The sequence below is a fragment of the Cucumis melo genome, chromosome 3, assembly GCF_025177605.1.
Source record: "Cucumis melo cultivar AY chromosome 3, USDA_Cmelo_AY_1.0, whole genome shotgun sequence".
In the NCBI taxonomy this organism is placed as follows: domain Eukaryota; kingdom Viridiplantae; phylum Streptophyta; class Magnoliopsida; order Cucurbitales; family Cucurbitaceae; genus Cucumis; species Cucumis melo.
The window spans coordinates 6,976,704-6,998,257 of NC_066859.1; the positions used below are offsets into that span (position 1 = coordinate 6,976,704).

Sequence of the window (21,554 nt, forward strand, 5' to 3'; positions counted from 1 at the left end):
GGAGGAGATATATGATACTTCATTTTTGTTTTCACGTTTCTCCTTAAACATTCATACCGTGAGACTTATGCTCGACCTTAAGGCAGCTTTGCTTGTGTCCCCCTATGAATGGTGTGTTCACATTAGTCAATAACATGGTGAATGTAGATAATGTTTAGAGTAAGTAGGAGAGGGATATATGTCAACACATCCTGCGGTTTCTTTCATTAGTTTCTAGTAAATTCTCATGCTCGGCCTCGAGGCACCTTTGCTTGTGTCCTCTTATGGAAGGTGTTTGCATGAGATTTTACTCAAACTCCAAAAATAGATAGGATTTATTCTTTAGTTTTTGCTCCAACTGGTTTTTTTCTACTAATTACTTATTAGGGCAGAACTCTAGAGTGTAAAATGAATCGTTACACTTTAGAAAAAAAAAATTAGTATGTTAATCATTTCTTTACTCAACAATGATGACTAACGTGTATGTAGTAGCGCGCGACCTAGCCTGTTCTCTTCCTATCCTCAACATGACGTATTCTGCTTCCTACAAGATAACTTTAGAAATCAATTCAACTTTTCCACCAATACTCTTACCAGACACACGAAAACTAACAAGATCGTTACTCTAAGGGATTAGTTACACGACCAAATTAGCTTATCCATTCTCAAGGAATTGTGCATCTAAAGTTAGCTCTCGAACATTAGAGTTAGGTGGCCGAAATCATCTCTTGTACTTTTAGAGTCATACAGCTGAAAATCAGCTCTGGAATGATATTCGTGTGGATGAAGTCAGCTCTTGCATGCCAATGCAATCGAAGTCAGTGTCACACGACAATTCTGTTGGATTTTATGTCCTAAAACTCGTAGATAGTAAATATAATCAATTGACCGTTATTAATAAAGTGTTTTATTATTATAATTTCAATAAGTTTTATTAATTATATTATTAGTTTTGTCTTAATAACCTCGATCCAATAAACTAACATCCTAAGCTGTTTGATGAGTCTTGAACAGTATGTAGAGACATATGGGGATCAATGTTCAAGATCAGCTTAGAAGGTCTAAAGTATAGGATTAAGGTTGGGTACCTTATAGGATTAAGGTTGGTACCTTATCCTGTTAACACTATGGATACGGCTCACTTTGTATTTGATACAAACACATTGATCCAATGCGTTCATGTATGCGACATACGAGTGAGTGTATCCTATGCAATAAGTTTGCATAAGACTGAACCACGAAATAGTAATCACTAGATGTAACGCCATTAACTAGTTGGATTTCTATTTCATTTGGATGACATAGGTGACTTAGTCTTAATCCTGAGTGTATTATGAACTCCTGTTTGCGAGGGATTGTCCTTTGATTTGTATGGGTAAGAGTGACCAAATTGCCGACTCAATATGCTTATCATTTTGGGGACAAGACCGAGTGGGGAGTTGGAAACATAATCACACAAGATGGAATTCACTCCTTCCCACCTTTAGGGTAAGTAGATAAGTGTTCCATTAACTGGTGTCTCCGAGACTTGAACAAATGGTCCTACCCTCTCTATGGCACGAGAGGGGTTTATGTTTAGTGGTTGGACAATAAACAGGTTGTTCATTAGAGGAGCACTGGTATTTAAGAACTAGAAGTAATCTAGGGGTAAAATTGTAATTTGACCGAGCTGGTGTTACAAACACTTGTGAAGGACTAACTTACTGGTATTGGTCTATATCCGTGGACACATAAATATATCTACAGTGAGAAGAGTTCAGTTGTGAGTCTTTAGTGGAATGTACACACAGTTAACCAATATTGATTAATGTGGTTAATGAGTTTAGCTAATTAATCTTATATCGTTGTAGCTTCTAATCTGTAGGTCCATTAGGTCCCCTTCCTAGCTCACAAAGAGTAATGAGATTTATTTATATTTGTTGTAATTTGAAATGTTCAAATTTACTTTGAGAAATAATATAATGTATATTGATACATTATAATATAAAGTTTATATTTTAATTAGACTTTATTATATAAATTTAATTTTGGATATGATTCAAAATTAAATTAGGAGAGAATAAAATATTTGGATGAGTTCAAATATTAGTTTAATGTGAATTAGATTCATATTAAAACTATAGGTTAAAATTTAATTTGTATGTGATACATATTAAAACTATAGGTTATGAGAAAAATTTATATTTGAATATCATTCAAATTTTGGATTAAATTAAATATAAGATATTTAATTTAGAAATTAATTAATTGGAGAATTAATTAATAGTTTAGTTTAATTTGATTTAATTAAATTTGATTTAATTAAATTAATTAAATTAAACTATAGGTTATGCGAGAGATATTCATTTAAATATGATTTAAATGAAATATTAATTAAATATGATTTAATTAATTAATTATTTAATTTAATTAATTATTTATTTTAATATATATTAATGTAATATTTATTTATTAAATTAATAGGGAACGTGGGTAGTTTTCCCACGCTCTCATATGTTCTCTCAACTTCCTACTTCTTCCGTCTCAAACTTCTCCTTGCATGTGTTAGTCATATCCTTGCTACTTGACCTATCGGGTAGTTGGCGATAAACACTAGCCATGGGATGATTATAGCTCAGCTAACGCGATAAGACTTATAAGCTAAGCTTCTGATCAAGAGCTTATCACATACCTAAACTATAGATAGCACATTGACAGGTGAACAGTAAAGAAATGATGGATTGAAAAGGTATAAACATGCAATATATTAAACAATATAGACCTTAGGCCACTGTACAATACGAACAAATAAATTGCAAATAAATACAAAAAACTGGAAAGTATAGAAATAAACATTACAAGTTAGGAAAAATAGAAAATGACATATTCTTTACTCGGACTCTAAGCTCTCACTTACAGACTGATTGGAAAGAAGAAGAAGAATAACTTCGAACTCTAAGCTCTCACTTACTCCTTTATGCCACGCTCTAGGTTTTGGCCCATTTAGGCATCCTTTGCTTGATGTAGAAGAAGGCTTTATACATGCAACTTTGGGCTGAAAACTTTTATTATTCTGATCATGTCAGCGTCGACTGCAACTTTGTCAAGTCACATGAACACCAATTGCCATTCTTGTTTTCTAGTGAACCTTCCTCGTGTGATGACTTAAATCCTTGCCTAGAAGTTGTACTTGTCAGATGGGCTCTTTTGTTCTTATTCCTGCATTAAGACACTAAAAACAAGGTAAAACAGGTATGGAGACTTATGTACAAGGTATTTCCAAATACTTATGAATTTACAATAAAAGTTACGTGTTTTAACACTTATACTATGCGTTTTGGCTTCATTATTCTATCTAAAAGGCTATAATAACTTGTATTTCTACAAGTTATCAACCACGTAACCTGCATTCTTCTTAGTGGCAACTTGCACATAATACTTCACTTAGTAGAACAACTCACTTCACATGGCCAGACTACTTGGGTTAAACCACCAAGAACTCTTCCTTTTCTTCAAATTGGACAAAATTGACTTTTACTTGCCACCAACCACTTAACCTTGATTCCAATTCTCCATGTTCCTTTTTCTCCCAAGGGTCTTATGCATTTTTACCACCTGGCATTAGTCCTTTTAGTCTTGACTTGAACACTTATCCTTTTCTTTCCAAGAACTTACGTTCTGATATCACCAAGTGCTAGACTACTTAACCTTCTGCTCCTTTGTCCTATGAACACGACTACAAAAATAGACTCTCTCGACGCTTTTAAACTGTCAAGAATTATTATCTTGACAGTTTTAAAACCATCGTTGAAGCCAGTGTCAAGAAAGTCAAAATTCTTAACGATTGATAAAAACGTCAATAATAGTGAACGTTGATGTTTTATAAACGTCAATAATAGTATACAAATTTTCATGTCGATTTAAAACCATCAATAGTATAAGTGTTCATGATAGTTTAAAACCGTCAAGAGTATGATTATTAATGACATTTAATAACTATCAAGAAATTGATTGTTTATGACATTGAAGAATTGTTAAGAATATACTTGTTTATGACATTTTAAAAACGTCAAGAATGTAGTTCTTTATGACATTTTAATACCGTTAAGCATGTTTCGAATTTTTTTAAAATTATAATTCAATTATATTTTTGTTCCTGTATTGTACTCTCATTGTCTTGTATAGTGGTCCAACGATAGTTTCATAAATATATATAAACGATAATATTCATTAAATATAGTTTCAAAACTCAAAAATAAATATGCACGAGGACAACTCCAAAAGTTTAGCATATATTAACATTTTAACATATATGCATCGACATTTCAAAAATTTTACATATTTGTTCGGTATTGTCATATACAAAACATTATTTCTATCAACCCAACCTAATATGATGATTTCAAAATTACAAAACCAATCCAACTATGCTATTCCAAAAATCACAAGACTACAATTCTAGTTCAAGAAACACAAACTTAACTAAAAAAGCTTGAAACTCAATGACCTTATAGATTAACTTGGCTTCAAATACAGGAGTTATTGTCTAAGAAGTGATCGAATATATATCCACCTATGACAAAACAGCAGAAACAACAAAATAAAAATAAAATTTGAATTCTTTAGGGGAAGAGAAACAGAAGAAGATTTTGTAGCATCGGCATAATCAGCTAAGTTGATAGAAACCACCCCAAACACTCTGGATTTTGCTCGTCCCTGCATGAACACCAAAGTTAAACTCCATATGCAGTGTGCATTTTTATTTTTCGCATACAACAAACGCACAATAAAATCTAGAATTTTCATACAATCGATAGTAGGAAATAATAGATTTTCTCGTTGATTTTCCCAGATTTTGTGTCTCGCACGAACTTGACCATTTCATAGACCGATGTTTCCCACTTGCAACTTCCATCACGAATTGTAACTTTATCCAATCTTGCAGTTGGCTTTCCTACATCTCCAGGAACAATAGATAACGTCAATACATCCACCACTTAACTGTGACATCTAAAATCAAATTGCAATTACAATCTTAACAATCTAACCAAGTAACTAAATGCAATCAAAACAACCTTTCTCTTTTTGAAGTGAAGAAAACAAAAAAAACTAAAAAGGTTTACGGGCATAGATGTATTGACCCGTTTCTATTCCATACATTCACATCATCAGAAAAGTTTCAAAATCCATTAATGCACCAATTTCTTAGCTCAAACTACAAAACATCAACAACTCAAACCAAACACTTCAGTTTCAAATTCTATTCATACAAACTCAATCTAAAACCAACTATACAATAACCAAACAACTTCCAAAATCAAGGTCAATGTGAAAGCCAGAAATGAAAGTAGGAACAAAATCAATATTCCTAAAAATACCTTAGTGACATGAGATCATAAGGATGTGTTTGACTAAGGTTAAAGGATTCATAGCTAAGTTGGAAATGGAAATGGAAATTGAATAAAAAAGCATAAATAACTTTCATTAGAACCTTGGTCCTTCCTATTGGAGTCGATGTACTGAAAATCAGGTAAGGTCTATCATCTGAAAGATAGTTGATTAATTAAAAAAGGTCATCAGAGAGCTAGAGACAAACTAACAGTTACATATAACTTAGGGTATATCATTGAGGAAATGTGCAACAAATGATCCTAAACACTCTTATCTCATTCTTCAAGACAAAATAATTGAAACAATACAATATCACTTTGCAATAACAAAACAGATGAGCCGAAAAAGCATACTTTCTGCTCTATTTTAGGAATTTTTAGGACAGTCATATATTGACCTCTCTTTTAGCATTACAAGAAGAGGGAACCTATTAGGAAAATCTAACGAGTAACACATAAAGTATAATTGACAAGATGAATGAATAATTGAATGAAAATGATTTTGATGAACAAGACCACTAATTTAAAATCTTCAATAATAATCATTTGACAAAAGTTAATTAGATTGCAAAGACAAGTAATCGTGTGTCTTAACTTAAAATCAAGAAATTAAAAAGATGCGATCAAAGCATTACAAGCGAAGAAGATAACTTACAAGTCTCTAACAGTTTGATCAAAGGCCTTCTTCATCCTAACAAATCACAGCAATAACCAAATGTCCCTAGTTCACCTGTTCAATTAAAGCAAAGCTCTTGTTAATCTATGATTATTCTATTCCACACATACAAAAAGAGCTCAATATCAAATATATAAAATGTAATTGTAGAAGAAGCATAGAGTAAGAGTATTATCAGATAAAATACTAGATGAATGTGTGTTTCATGCTGCAATGGATGTTGTAGAGAAGATCATAAATTTCTACTCGAACAAAAACCAAAAGAAAATTAAATCATTCGATCAGGCTAACTGCTTAAGTGACCCTCCAACTTTAGGATTTCATTTACCGTATAAACTTGAATGATTGAAAAAGGTGAGGAATCACTACTATTCCAATAATCTTAAAAAATCAAATGCAAGCCCATTGCTAATATAGTAAAGATAATTTAACGAAGTACATCAACGCATAAAAATACATTAATGAATAATTGATAATTGATAAACTAAAAACTAGCCCTAAATAAGTTGTCAAACTCCTATAATTTATTTTAAAGAACATATAAAATAGTGTGTTGATAAATGCTAAAATATACCAGTTCTCTTCAAAGCTAATATCCAACAAGTCTATTTTATGTTTGTCTTTCTCGTAAATCAATCTTAGTGCAATTTATATAAATCTTACACACTGGTATGAAGAATCAGGAAAGCCATTAAATAATCAACTAAGACTGCAAGAAATTCAAATTCCTAATAACTACAACACAACTCAGGGTTCAAAGCATTCAGCTTAACATCAAACTCTGTGCGTAAAACTTTCCTAGTGAAACTCAAAAGACAATTCAACATCTTGCCAGAAAAATAATTGCAACTCACTGGGCTACCATTCAACAGATGCAATTGACCAAAGATCGACAACAAAGAGGCGTTCAATATACTCCAGACAACTCCATGTTCTACCTAGGGCGAAAAACTAACGAAACCAATATCGGAATCAACTTTCACTATGCATTAACTCCACAAAACCCTCGTAATGCCTAAATCATCTATACTAGAGAACCAATACTCTATTTTCAATCAAAACCAAAGAACCATATCCAATTATCTTCCACAACTAATTGCAAACAACTAAGATAACGAAAATGAAGTAGTTTAGAGTAGAGGAATACATACCACGATCGATGAGTGAAAAGAAAACTCAGTTTGTTGGCATCTTAACTAAACTCAACTCACACGCTCAGTTTCCACAATCAAATTATATGGAAAAGATTTTGTCGAAGTCGAAGCCTTGCGAGGAAATACCTAAAAGAGCACTAAGAGAAAGTTCGTTTCAAAGCAATGCACGAAATGGTGAATGAGTCGAAGCTGCTCTAGCTCCGGCGCTCAGAAAAATTGCAACCTTGCTGGAGGAGGATCGAAAAATGGCCCTAACAACAAAGGAAGCCATCGATAAATCTAAGAATTTAGGGATAAAATAATGGAGAGAAGGGGAAGAAGAAAAGAAAGTGGGTTTGTGTGCTCGTGGAGAAAGAGAGAAAGTGGACAACGTGTCGAGATCGGCAGACGGCTTAAAGGAATTGTGCGATTCGTCATTTTTGTGAAGGTTGAAGTCCACGTGACGTTTCGTGCATGCATTTTAAGGTAAACTTTTAATTGTTGCAAATTTTTTTTATAAATATTGAATGACACTTGACGTTTTTAAAAAATCAAGAAATAGTATTTTACTTGACATTTAAAAAACATTGAGTAATTCAAAAAATTACTCCCCTCCACTTTTTTGTAAATTCCTTGACATTTTAAAACGCCAAGAATTTAATTCATATCACTTGATGTTTTTAAAACATCAAGAAATAGTACATATTACTTGACGTTTAAAAAACGTCAAAAATGTCGAATTTATAAATATTCTTAACGTTTTAAAAACATCAAGAATTAAAATGTCAAGAAAAAATACATATTACTTGACGTTTAAAAAATGTCAAGAAATCTGAAAATTGTCTACCTCCACCTTTCTATTAAAATTATTGACAGTTTATCTTTCCAATCACCCATTTCTTGACATTTGTCGTTTTTTTTTTCAAAAAACATCAAGAAATTAATGCTACAACCGTCAAGAAAATCACTCTTTCTAGTAGTGGAAACTTATGCTCCAAGACCATCTCTCACGCATCCCACTCAAAATATCACTTCTCACGACCATGTGGGAGTATGCCACCTAAACATTCAATACATATCTCTTACGAGATGATGCACTAAATGTCCAGTAAGTGAAACAACTTCTTCCTCATCTCTTCATGAAGTCCTTTCCTTAAACTTAGCTTCACCCCATAATGCTTGATACTTAAATCGTCTTGTAGACGATGAGCACAAAGTTAAACACAACGGAAAACTTTACAACCTTTGAACATACTCCATCACTTAGTACAACTTTAACTCTTAGGCGAGAACTCAAGAAATAGCAAGAAACAATGGAATAACTTAACTTTTTCTCTTTATTAACTTAATAATTACAGAGTACAAAATACAGATTACAACTCTTGGCCATTGTTTGCATGAAATAGAACCAAGTCTACCACTCCTTTTTTTCACCAGAGTACTTCTCTTCGTGCCAAGATGTCTAGGAGTATTAGACTCCGCTTGCGTTCTTTTTTCCTTTTTATCATCTTCAATCCAACCCAAGGACTTCCTCGGAAGTCTTTCTTTCCTTTCTTCGTCGCTAAATAATGCTCTTTATGGTAGGTGTGAAGGTCGCACTTTCTCCTTCGCCTTGGTTGCCCAATCACTTCTCTTTGCAGGCTGCGTTTAGGGCTAGCTTTCCTCTGACTGAACTCATTGCCTTTCTGGCACACCGAGTTAGGCTTCACTAGCCTGGATATTGCTCCCGCCTTCCTACTAAGTTGAGCCATTAGCGTTAATGAGCAATTTGCTTACCAACTAACTCCTTAGACACATGATTAGAAGCCATGGCTAGCACGCCATGTAAGACTACAAAGTAACTTTGTCTTTCCTTCTCAACTAGGTTACAACGCTTGCGATCCAACCTTCGCATGACTTTAACACTTAATAACCTGGGGAGCAGAAAACTTAAAACATAAGTCAAATGGACTTAGTGAGTGATGGACTTCGAGAAAAACATTTTGGGGAATACACATAGAATCAACAAATTACAAGGTCAAACTGCATTGGATAAAACACATCACAATGAGCCACAACAAATAGAATCTCCATCATGATTAAATCGCCATTACAACAAGCGTCACAAGAACCGTGTGTTTAAGTTATTTCACAACTAGCTTAACACTGAGACATGGGATTCTTTCCTCGCCTAGACCTGAGATTTACACTCAACCAGTGTCACGCAAGTTACATAGGGTTTCCGCCAACGTCTCATCACATTCAACTTTCTCATACCTGAGATTCACACTCAACCAACATCACGTCACAACTCGCTTAAACCTGGGATTCTCCCCTCATCAAGACCTAGAATTCACACTCAACCAGCATCGTGCGAGTTACTTGGGACTTTTACCATCATCTAGCATCAAGAACATGTCACAAGTGGCCACGACCTGAGGTTCTTCCCTCGCCTAGACTTGGTATTCACACTCATCCAGCATCATGTGAGTTACCTGGAATTTCTACCAGCGTCTTTCGATAGATCAAACCACATCACAACACACAACCAAAAAAATACAATAAGGAACAATAGCTCATAGCTTACTCTTAGCACAAATTATCACAAAATAACAAAGGCATCTTACAAACATAATCACAAAGGGAAAAATACTTACAAAACCATGTTTATAAATCATCTCTTTTCCAAAATAAGAATCATAAACAATAGTTTAGAAATCACATTCGAAATTCAATTTGTCGTGCCATATAGCCAACTTAAACTCGACATGTAGACTAACCATCAGCGACAATTTGACTTTCTCTTGAGGCTCACACCTTATCTCCTTAAGAAGGCAAACTCTTAAATCGTACTGACCGTCCATTTCTTTTTAAAAGCGTCACTATGTTTCTCATACAACATCAGCCTACCTAAGGCAGTAGACTGGATATGTATCTCTCACACACACCAATGGCCTGGCTGAACCGAACAACGTATGAACATATTGGCTTCTCCGCTCTTATGGCTATGGTAGTTGGAATCTTACCATTTGTATGGGTATACCTCTCTAATTCCACGAGTTAAGATTGTTGATGTCTGGTAGAAGTCGGAGAGAGTTGAGTCCCATCTACTGAAGAAAACAAAATCATATAAGAAACGCTAAAATTATCTATGTGTTCGCAATTATCGTTAAAGTAATGAGACTCATTCGAATTGTTGCCACCGAGGGCGACCCTCCTACATTGTTGAACTCGTTGCCAACTCATGAAACAGAGCATATACCTCCATAAAATCACTCGAGAATGATGACATAGTACCTATGGACACAAAAAAAAAAAAAAAACAAATACGAGTACCTAATCAGATTGGATATATAAACTACTGAAATATGTGGATACGTGATTCATCATTATCATTCATCGTTGCTTGATCTGCTTTGATATGACCATTGTTCATCACCATCGTCTATGAAGTCGTCAGCGACATGACGTACAATCGGTCTTTGAACCACTATAGGATCAATGCCAGACCTGCACAGAATGTAATTCTCAATGTGTTTATCTACACGATGTCCGACAACAATTTTCAGTACATTCAGTTGCTCATTCTCAACATCCTCCATTTCGAGCACGTCTCATATACGCTTATTCTAGACCATTTGAACAACTTTCCAATTGGTACCATCTTTTGGGTCCTCTAGAAAAAATACTTGACCTGCCTGCACCGTGAGAATGATTGGTTCCTCGACGAACCAAAAATGGGATGTGTCGATTGATTTGTACCCTAATTCCATATGTGTCCTTAGTATTTATTGATGTCGTGTCAAACCACCTACACTTAAATAGCCAAACATGTCTTTCTATCAGATATTAAACGTCCAACACTTCATTCAGATCACCATAAAAATTGTTGTCGTCACTTTCATTGTCATTTCCTTTATCGATTACCATGATTCCACTATTTTATGTAGTACGTCGGGAATCACGCTCTGTCATGTGAAATCTCACTCCATCGACAATGCATCCATTGTAACACCAAATATCAAGTGATGGTCCCATAACAAGTGAGAAGAAATCACGAGAGAGATTTTCTCTTTCACACATTTCTATAACCTAAAATCCATTTGACAATGATTATATATACAACTCTTAAATATGTTAGTGCATAGATCGTTATAAAATGTGTGCACACTATATACCTGATTTCTGAACCATTTAGGAAATGCTCGTTGATGCCTTTTATACAAATCAAAAGTGCTTTGAGCTTGTCGACGTATTAACCTCAAATATTTTCTGACGGTGATGATTATGAGTTTGTGTAACAATAATGTATAACAAATATTTAACAACTACTTAAAAGATACTTTAACAGTTAAAGGTTAGAAATGCTTACTTGCGATACTCTGATATTTTGTCTACATTGTGAGGATGTACCAATAAAAGAGGCGTTTCTCTTTCTGTTATAGAGTTCGGACACTTGATGCACCTAATGGTCGTACTTTATGCTTGAAAATTTCGAACTCACCAATCACCTCGTCATTTGGAATGCTATCAACATTTCACTCATCTCTAGTGAATCGAACCTCAATCCCACTTAGGTACCCGCAAACAAAAAGTGTATGATTCATTCATCAGATATGCTTCTGCAATAGACCCCTCAAGACGTGCTTTGTTTCAAACAAACTATTTCAAAGTGCATGTACTTCTTTCAATGGAATACATCCAATTGTAAGAAATCAGACCAATAACCATAATTTCATATGGTAAGTGTACGACAATGTGTACCATAACGCTGAAGAAGGCAGGTGAAAATATTCTTTCCAACCTATAAAGTATGATTATGATATCTGCTTGTAATCTATCAAAATCACTTACTTTTATCGTTCAATAACAGCGGTGTACAAATTTTTCGGTAAGTATGCTCGAACACCAATAAGTAGAAGTGGATGTAGCAAAACATGACAGTTGTGCATTTTGAGACTTGATATTTTCTCGTCTCTTTCATTCACAAATCTTGAAATGTTAAAAACGAATCCATTGAAAAACTTAACTGATTTGAGGAACTTGCAAAACTCAACTCGGTCGCTACTAGTCAACGTGTAACTTGCTTGTGGCATGATCTATCTGTTACCGACTTTTATCAGGTGTAAATCCTTTCTTATCTTCAAATCTTGTAGGTCCGACCGACCATTTGTGGTATCCTTGTCTTTTTCTTCAATATTCAACAACGTACCAACCAAGTTATCACAAACATTTTTCTCAATATGCATTACATCAAGTTTGTGACGTAACAATAGTCTCAACAAATAAGAAAGTTCATAAAAAAAATACTTTTCTTTGTCTAATTAAGAGCTCTCTTTCTTTTCTTATCTTTTAATGAAAGATGTTTACTCATAACTAGAAACTCCAATTGATATAGTTGTTCCAATATTTCATATCCATTCATTACCACTAGAGGAGCCCTACACTCTACCCTTCCATCGTGTAGCCTACTTCTACGCTAGTCGTAGTTCTCTGGAATATAGCGTCGATGTCCCATGAAAGATATTTTCTATTATCTCTCAAACAACGATCTATCTTCCATATATATGGGACATGCCTAATACTCCTTCGTACTCTACTCGGATAGGTCACCATATGTTGGGAAGTCATTAATTGTCTACAACAAGGTTGCATACAACTAAAATAACTGATAGTAAGAGAATCATACGTACGCACGTCAAAATTTCATAACTCTTTCAGTTCCTCAATCAATGGTTAGAGATAAACATCAATTTCCATACCAGGTGATCTAGGACTGAACAATGACATGAAGAAATTTGACTCTTTTATGCATTTTCAAGGTGAAAAATTATATGGAATTAACACCACAAGCCATATACTATATGAAGTACTCATATAACTAAACAGATTAAAACTATATGAAGCTAACCCCAAATGAAAGTTCCGTGAATCTGAAGCAAAATCAGAAAATTCACGACGAAAATGTTTCCATCTCTTTATCAGTTGGATGTCTCAACACATCCTATGTTTTAACACATTTATCCTTATGTCATCTCATGTTAGTGGACCATAATGATACAAATAAGCGCAGTAATCTTGGTACTAACGAAAAGTGGCGCAATACCTTATGCAGAATTTTTTCCCTTTATTAGGACTAACCTTGTACTAAGACTCATCACACGTAGGACAATGTTGCAAATTGCCAAACTCCTTCCAATACATTACACAGTCGTACTTACACGTGTGAATAGTCTCGTATCCCAAACCCAAGTCACGTAATTTTTGTTTAGCTTTGTAAAATGAATTAGGGATATTAGTACTACACATTGGAAATGCTGCTCTTAACAATTCTAATAAAATGTCAAAGGACTTATTACTTCAACCATTGAAAACCACATGCATCAACTTAACCAGATAATTCAGGGAGGAAAGCTCTGCATAACCGGGGTATAACTCATTATGTGCTTCATTCAATAATATGTTTGTTGTCTTTTGTTCTATATCTACCACAATATTAAATGGCATCTCATTCTCCAAATCTTCCTTCATTTCCTCTTCGTGTTCCATCGGAGTTGGCAAATCATTCAGCATACCAAACATGAAAATGGTTACTACTAGTTCCTTCATCAAAAGATTTACTACTAGTTCCTTCATCAAAAGATTTACTACTAGTTCCTTCATCAAAGCTTTCTATACCTTTATGCAAGTTAATTGACTCTTTATGATACACCCATTTTGTGTAGGAGGGGAATATTCCAATAGTTAATAGATGTCACTCCACACCCTCTAATGTGTCCTAATTTGAGTTCATACATCTTTTGCATGGACACCTTATTCGTCCGTAATCATCGACTTGAAACTTGACAACTTCTAAAAATTGGGTCACTCCCTCTCTATACTCAATTGAGAACTTATTTTTAAGTTTCATTTAACCATTGTTCATCGTTAAAGACCTAAAACATAAATAGGTTTGATTAGTCGTATATTCCTCCTCTCAAACTCCAACCTTCACAAAGACAAATATTGAAATCGTTACATCCCTTCCTTAAATTCACTATTACCCCCATTAATTTTCAATACAACCCGCCCCTCCTCAAGTTTTCAATTCAACCCTTCCCTCTCTCCATCCTAAAAAATAAACAACCCCCTTGAAATTTTCAACACACAACCCCCTCCAATTTAATTTTCAATACACAACCCCCTCAAATTTTCAATTATCAAAATTTCAATTCTCAAATCCATAAAACACATAAAATTCAAATTGAATCCTAAAACTTATTCCAAAGCAAATTTAAAAACTAAATCACAAAACTAATTCAAACCCTAAATCATAAAACTAGTTCCAAATAAAATCTAACCTAAACTAATCCTAAATCTAAATTAAACCTAAACTAAACAAAAAAAAAAAAAAAAAAAAAACTAAAGTACTTACCGAAGTTAGAAACAGTAGTGACAACGAGAATGAACGGTAGCGAGAGTCGAGCAACTCTCTTCTTCTTCTCTTCTCTCTCGGTTTCTTTCTTTCTCTCTTTTTCGATTCTGTGATTTATATAACTAAAAGAATTATTTATAAGGACACTCCTGACGTACCACGAAAACATCGAGAGAAGACATCAAGTCCCAAAATAATTAATTCTCCATCGGTATAAAAATAATCACGACACATTACTAATGGTGTCAGGATATATTAGCCCCCGTCCCGATGTTGTGCATCGCACATCAGAGGAAAGGAAACATATTATTTAATTGTTTCATATCTCTCGATGTTCTTCCTAAATACGTCGACAATTAGAGTCAAAGTCCCAACGTTTGCTGCTTGGCGTCGGAAAACGTGTGACAATTAAATAATATATTTGATTTTTTTCGACATCTTGTTCATATGCATTGAAAGCTTATCTTGACGTCTCTAAAAAAGACGTTGAAGAAAATCAAATATATATTTAATTGTCACATGTTCCTCGAAGCTCATGTTATTGGCGTCGGGAGAGGTCTACCTTAGCCCGACGTCGTATTCAAAGCGCAAATGTATGAATTTCACCATTGTAGAGAATAATGCATAAGAGGGACACCTGTCTCCCGACGTTGTTTTCTCCAACTATGGTTTTTCGCATGGAGAATCCTAATTTTTGAAGTGTACCTTCACGTCATAAAATCTTTCACTTATGCTTTTTTTTCTTCGCATCGCCTATTCTCTATTCAAACTCATTCTCGCGAATTAGGGCCTCGTAGCAAGGGCATTGAAAATTTGACAAAAACGTTTGAGAAAATTAGGCCCATGGCTCAAAGTTTGACTTTTTGCAGAGAAATTGGACACTCAACCTAAATAAAGAGAAAACTGAAAAATCTAAAATACCTTCATTGATTAATGAACTTGTACATGAAATTTGATTGATATGTGATTGTTATATAATTGTCATCTGATTACCTTATATTTTTCTTCAACTCTAGTTAGCTTTGTAAAATAATCATTTGATTAATTTCCTATTGTCATCTGAGAACCGTTATAAAAAAATATTATTTTTAAAACATGTGCAAATTTACATGTTCTTATATTATGACCAACATTCATTCAACGATTACTATTGGATTACCTTCTAATTGTTATCTGATTACCTTTTATTGTTTTCATTCTTAATTTTAGATAGTCATTTGATTATTTGACTATCATCTAATTGTTGTCCGATTACCTTCTATTTAGTCAATCTTATGAGATAGTTATCTGATTACCTTTTGATTGTCATTTGATTACTTGTTTTTTTTTTTTTTTTGTCATAGTAAATTTTTTTTATATTATTTGATTGCCTTTTGAATGTCACTGATTAGTTTGTATTTTTTAACATGTCTAATTGTTATTTTCTATTAATTGTTATATGATTTCATTTATTCTTATATGATCATTATAAGAATGTTATATGATTGCTATTATCTAGTTATTGTTAATTAATATTTTATATTGATCATTATTTGATTGCTAATAATAGTTGTCTGGTTACTCTATGATATTATAATTTACTGAAACCATGTAATTTCTATCTAATTGCACGTCATAAAAAATGACTTTGTAACACCGCCAGCACTTTCCCAGAAAGGAACAAGGCCGACACTATTAGATGCCATTAGAGCAATCAACTAAGACTCGAGGAAGTAGAAGCTTGATTGTACAATCATTGTATTCGAAGTTGGGCCTTTTCATCTTCTTTTTCTTGGTGTTTCATAAATTTTTCCATTTGGTGCTTTAGAAATTTCTCTGTCTGTGTAGGAAACTCAAGCTTGATTGTTGCAATTATGAGATATATATATGTATATATATCCCAAAAAATGTCGTCTTACACAAAAGAAAATAAAATGATAAATAGAGTCAACTAGTAATTTTTTTTTTAACGGGTGTTTTCAAAATATAGCAAAGCGACAAAATATTTACACTGTATAGAATAATTTTAAAAACAAGAAAAGCCCACAAAGCCTACAATGGAAAATTCAAAAAATGTCCCGTCAACCGCGTCATCAACAACGCACTTAATATACTTAGTACACGATCGTATATTTGGCTATTGTTTGGTACACAATCGTTTAGATTTGGTCGTTTAGATTTGGATAGTCAAATCTAAATGATTTATTTTTTTCAATTCTATCGTTTTATTTGGTTAACAATTGTTTAATTTCGCTACACGATCGTTTAGATTTGGCTAAACGATTTTTTTATGATTCTTTTGGTACACTATCGTTTAGATTTATTTACACGATCATTTATTTATTTCAAGATTCTTTGGTTCACGATCGTTTAGATTTGGCTAAACGATTTTTTTAAAATTCTTTTAGTACACGGTCGTTTAGATTTGTCTACATGATCGTTTATTTTTTTTACACGATCGTTTAAATGATATGGCTACTTCAATCTAAACGATTTTTTTCAAGATTCTTTATACACAATCATTTAGATTTTTTTTTGTACACCATCTTTTAGATTTTGGATGTAAAAAAAGAGATTTTGTTACCCAAATCTAAAGGACGTAAAAAAAGAAGAGGAAAAGAAGAAAGGTGAAAGAAAAAATTCAAACGACGTAAGAAAAGAAGAGGAAAAGAAGAAAGACGATGGAAAAAAATCGTAGTAGAAAAAAAAAGAAGAGGAAAAGAAGAAGACGATAGAAAGAAATTAGAGCGAAGAGGAAAAGAAAGATGAAAGAGTAAACCTGTAATATTTGAAAAATGACTAACTTCACGGGCTTTGTTAACGGGCCATAAATTGTTATATTTATGAAAATTTTCCTATTTTTAATACTACGAAGAGCAATTACTAACGGTAAAAAAATAGTTAATTAAAATATAGGAACTGCAATAAATATTTAAACAATTCATAAACAAAAATGAAATAAATTTGAAAATACTTTTACAGGCACGCATTCAATATTTTAAGTTTATAACAATAAAATAAATAAATCCTTATGAAAATAAAAGCAAATGTAAAAGTCTAAAAGAAAAAATAGAATTTGATTCTATGTCCAAAATAATAAAAGGAAAGCTGAAATTTACGAAGACGTACATTTATTTATTGAAAATATTTAACAAAATTAAATAAATTAATTAAAAAGTTTAAAATATTTGTAATTAGGAAAACTGAGGTGACAAACTTTCTTTTATTCGAAAAATTTATACCAAAACTAGCCAAATCTACACAAATAATCCTTTAAAAAAATAGTTTAGATTTCGTTAGCCAAATATATACGATCGTGTAGTCAAATCTAAATGTTTTTTTTTACAAGATCGTGTACTTATCAAATATATTACACTCGCGAGTGTCAGTTAATCGCGTGTTGACATGAGCATTTTTTGTATTTACCATTGTAGATCTGTGTATTTTTTTTTTTCAAAATTATTCTATAAGTGTAAATATTTTACTATTTTGTTATTTTCGTGAGAAAAAAACTCCTAAATTTTATAGATTGATTTGTTAAACTTAGAATGAAAGGTATTATGTACCTAAGACGCCACTTCATTTAGCATCGGGCTATTTATCCAGAAAAAAATAAATAATAAAAAAAAAGGAAACGGGAGAGAGAATGGACATACGTTCAAAATTATGGGTAACTTTTGAGAAATAATTTTTTTTCTTTTAAGATTAGATAATAAAAAAAAGAACCAACTAGTGATTAGTTGAGGATTAGTGATTAGCTATTTTTTATAAATTGAAATGAGAGCTACATTGCAAATTTTAGCTATTATTATTCCAATTTCTTTATTTCTGGAATTGTAGTAGGCGTCATCATACAATATATACCTATATTTCCTCATTTAAATTTTAAGTTAAAATATTATCACAATCACGATCCCCTCCTCCAATTAAGCATTTGAATGCAACAAAACAAAGCTTTTCTTTTCGAATAAGATTCATTAAAAGAAAAATAAAAACCCCAGAAAGTTAAATAAAAAACCCCAGTTTCAAATTCAAAGAAAATAAAAAGTAAACCCCCAGTTTCAAATTTAACTTTCATTTCTTCTCTTTAATCATCAAACAAAACTTTCATTTCAAAAACATGTTCAACAAACACACACTATCTTTTCAGACATTTTAAATTAATAATAATAACTTTTCTAAAAGTATAAGTTTAGTATTGTAGAAGGACCCATTATTTTTCACCACGAATATAAATATATAAAGTTTATAACCGTTGTACAACGGTTTTCATCCGCGCGGCAACCAAGTTCAAAAAACTCTCATAAAGTAAAAATGTAAATGAAAAAGTCAATTAAATATCTAAAATAAAAAGGCTCCATTTCTCCACTAGCTTTCCCTTTATATCTTCAAAACCTTCAATATCTAACAAAAAAAAAAAAGAAAGAAAGAAAGAAAGAAAGAAAGAAAACCCCTTCAACAATTCTTGTTTCTTCTTATCATTTTTGTTCGTCGATTGAATCAAACCCATATATCAAAATGGGATCTTGCATTAGCAAATGCAAACCCAAGATGATGAGACAACCACCTCTTTTTGATTTCAACAATCTTGTTCAAGACAAACTTGTTGTAATTCCTCAACCACTTTCTCCATTGTTAACATCAACAGCAACAAAAACAACATCAGCAACTCCTTCTCTTTCTCTTCATAACAAAATCTCTCCTTATCCTCCTTCTCCTTCACCTTCTTCTTCTTCCATTTCTTCTTTCACTTGTCTCTCTTCAAATACATCTTCTTCAACCAACACCTCTTTCTCAACTGCATCTTCTTCACCTTCCCCAATTTCCTCACATCATTACTTTCCTTCTCCCTACAATCAAAACCCTCATCTCTTTCGAATCAATTCCCTTAAAGCTCATGCCTTTCGGTCCCCCGTCAAGCCGATTTCCCCCCTCGTTGTTCGCCATCCGTCCCCACAAAGGGTGTCGAGATCCACACCCCAGAAGAGACTCCGCCCGGCTTCGCCATCACCAATTAGGCAGAAGAGCTTCAGAAAAGAGGTTCTTCAGCGGCCTCTCTCGTCACCCTCACCAACTAGGCGCTTCAGCCGAGAGAAATGTCAGGTGGCTCTGGCTCCTATCAATGGGGTTCGTCCGAAAAGCCGCTCACCGGTGAGGGGTAGTGCAATGAAGAAGGAAATTACTTGCATTCATAGGATAAGTTCAAAGATCGATGATGTTGCTGTTAAAGAAGCTGTTGGAGATCTAGATTCCGTGGTGGCTATGGAAGATATGGATAATCCTTTAATCTCGTTGGATTGCTTTATCTTTCTGTAGAGATTTTATATCCATGCATATAGGAATATATACATATATATACGGAACATGACATGGTTTCTTATGATGTTGTGTTTGTTGAATTGATTTTTTATTTTGTTTTTATTTATGACATGCATTTTTAAACGTTGAATGATCACCTAGATCAACATTTGATTACCTTCCTAATATTTTATGGGAATGTTAGGTTTGTAGGAAATTTCAACTTTCTTAGTTGTGACCTTTTATTTTCCCCCATTCTTTGTTTGGTGGAAGAACATATTAATATAATTAATATATGGGATCATGGTTTGATCTCCTATCTCCTTTTAACATTCTCTCTTCTATCTCTATTAATTATTATTTTCTTTTACTCAGGAAGAGTTTCCTAGTCTTCTTTTCATTCTATTTTAGTATCATTTTGGAAGAAAAATAATTTTAAGTAAAAGTGTTTATGAGTTGATTTTAGTTTAAATGAAATAATGTGATAAATTATGCTATAAATCACCTACGGAAGAGTATAACTGAATGCCTTAGGTCTGTTTGAGGTTTAACTAATAGAACTATCAGTAATTAGATCAGTTTGGATTGATAGAACAAGCTCAAGATCATTATAAATTGATTACTCACTTGTCTTTTAGTTTAAAGTTCATTTATGTTTGTTTGTTTGTTTTTTAGTTTTTTTTTTTTTTTTTAATAAAGAAGTATCGAAAGACCATCTTGAATCCAACAATAAAAATTGCTACATATTGTTATGTCACATCTATGGGCCCTTCTTTTTCTTTTGGTACAGAAACGAAGCTTTTTCCTTTTTCCCTCTCTGGTGCCGTAGAAATTTTGAATGGCGTTTTATGTTTTATTGTATTCAAGAAAACTTGATTTTTCTTTTGTTGCTAACATGGTCGTTATTTATTGTACATATGCAAATTTGAAACAAAACTATTTGACTTATCTTGAAAGCATAATTAATAATTAAAATAAATAAACGTCAATAAAATAATTTTATCCAAAACCAAGAAAATACATGCTCGGGTTAAGTAAAAGAATTACAAGATTTAAAGCTGTCACTCCAAAGTTCGGACTAAAATATTTGTGCTACTACACTTAAAACAACATGAGTTTGTTGAAAATTAAACATGTTTTAAATACATAAGTTATATGTGAGTTAATTTATGTAAGTTAGAGAAGGATGTGAGTTAAAAATGTTAGAGTTAATTTAGTAAGAGTTTCACCTTAGTTAAATGTAGGATTTAATTTATTGTATTTAATTGTGATAGGAGTTATTCTTATGACAATCCTATAAATAGGATTGAAATGTTGTAATCTAAATCATCCAAGTGTGAGTTGAATACACACAACAAGTCTTGCAAAAAGGTTTTTGTTTTCTATCAAATATTCTATTTGGTGATTATTTATTTGGGGTGTTCATCAAACGCTTCCAACAAAGTGGTCTCAGAGCTTGAGTTTGGAGTCAAAAAATTGGTTTTGCAAATGGCAAACAACAATTTAGTTCCCTTCCAAGTACCTTGACTTACGAAAGAAAATTATAGTAGTTGATGTATTCGAATGAAAGCTCTACTTGGTTCACAAGATGTGTGGGACATTCTTAGTAATGGTTATGAAGAAACAGAAAGTGATGCAGCTTTGAATCAAGCTCAACGAGAAGCTTTACAAAATACAAGAAAAAAAGATCAAAAGGCTCTCATCATCATTCATCAAGCCATTGATGA

The 21,554-nt window shown here is 32.9% G+C and overlaps 1 protein-coding gene and 1 long non-coding RNA gene across 3 annotated transcripts; one reads left to right on the forward strand and one right to left on the reverse strand.

The window, feature by feature from the left end:
• Positions 1–4,271: 4,271 nt before the first annotated feature.
• Positions 4,272–7,542, reverse strand: LOC103485680 (uncharacterized). 2 transcript variants are annotated; one of them, XR_007819625.1, is made up of 4 exons: positions 7,176–7,542; positions 6,004–6,078; positions 4,767–4,912; positions 4,272–4,674 (listed from the first exon to the last, which is right to left on the reverse strand). It is a non-coding gene; the product is annotated as an uncharacterized LOC103485680 (long non-coding RNA). The 2 variants fall into 2 exon arrangements; XR_001762103.2 differs by having other exon boundaries at positions 4,767–4,918; positions 7,176–7,541.
• An 11,386-nt stretch (positions 7,543–18,928) lies between these two features.
• Positions 18,929–20,157, forward strand: LOC103485682 (uncharacterized). The gene has a single exon (XM_008443378.3). It carries the CDS (start codon positions 19,048–19,050, stop codon positions 19,843–19,845), a length of 798 nt encoding a protein of 265 aa, XP_008441600.1. The 5' UTR covers positions 18,929–19,047; the 3' UTR covers positions 19,846–20,157.
• The last annotated feature ends 1,397 nt before the right edge of the window (positions 20,158–21,554 follow it).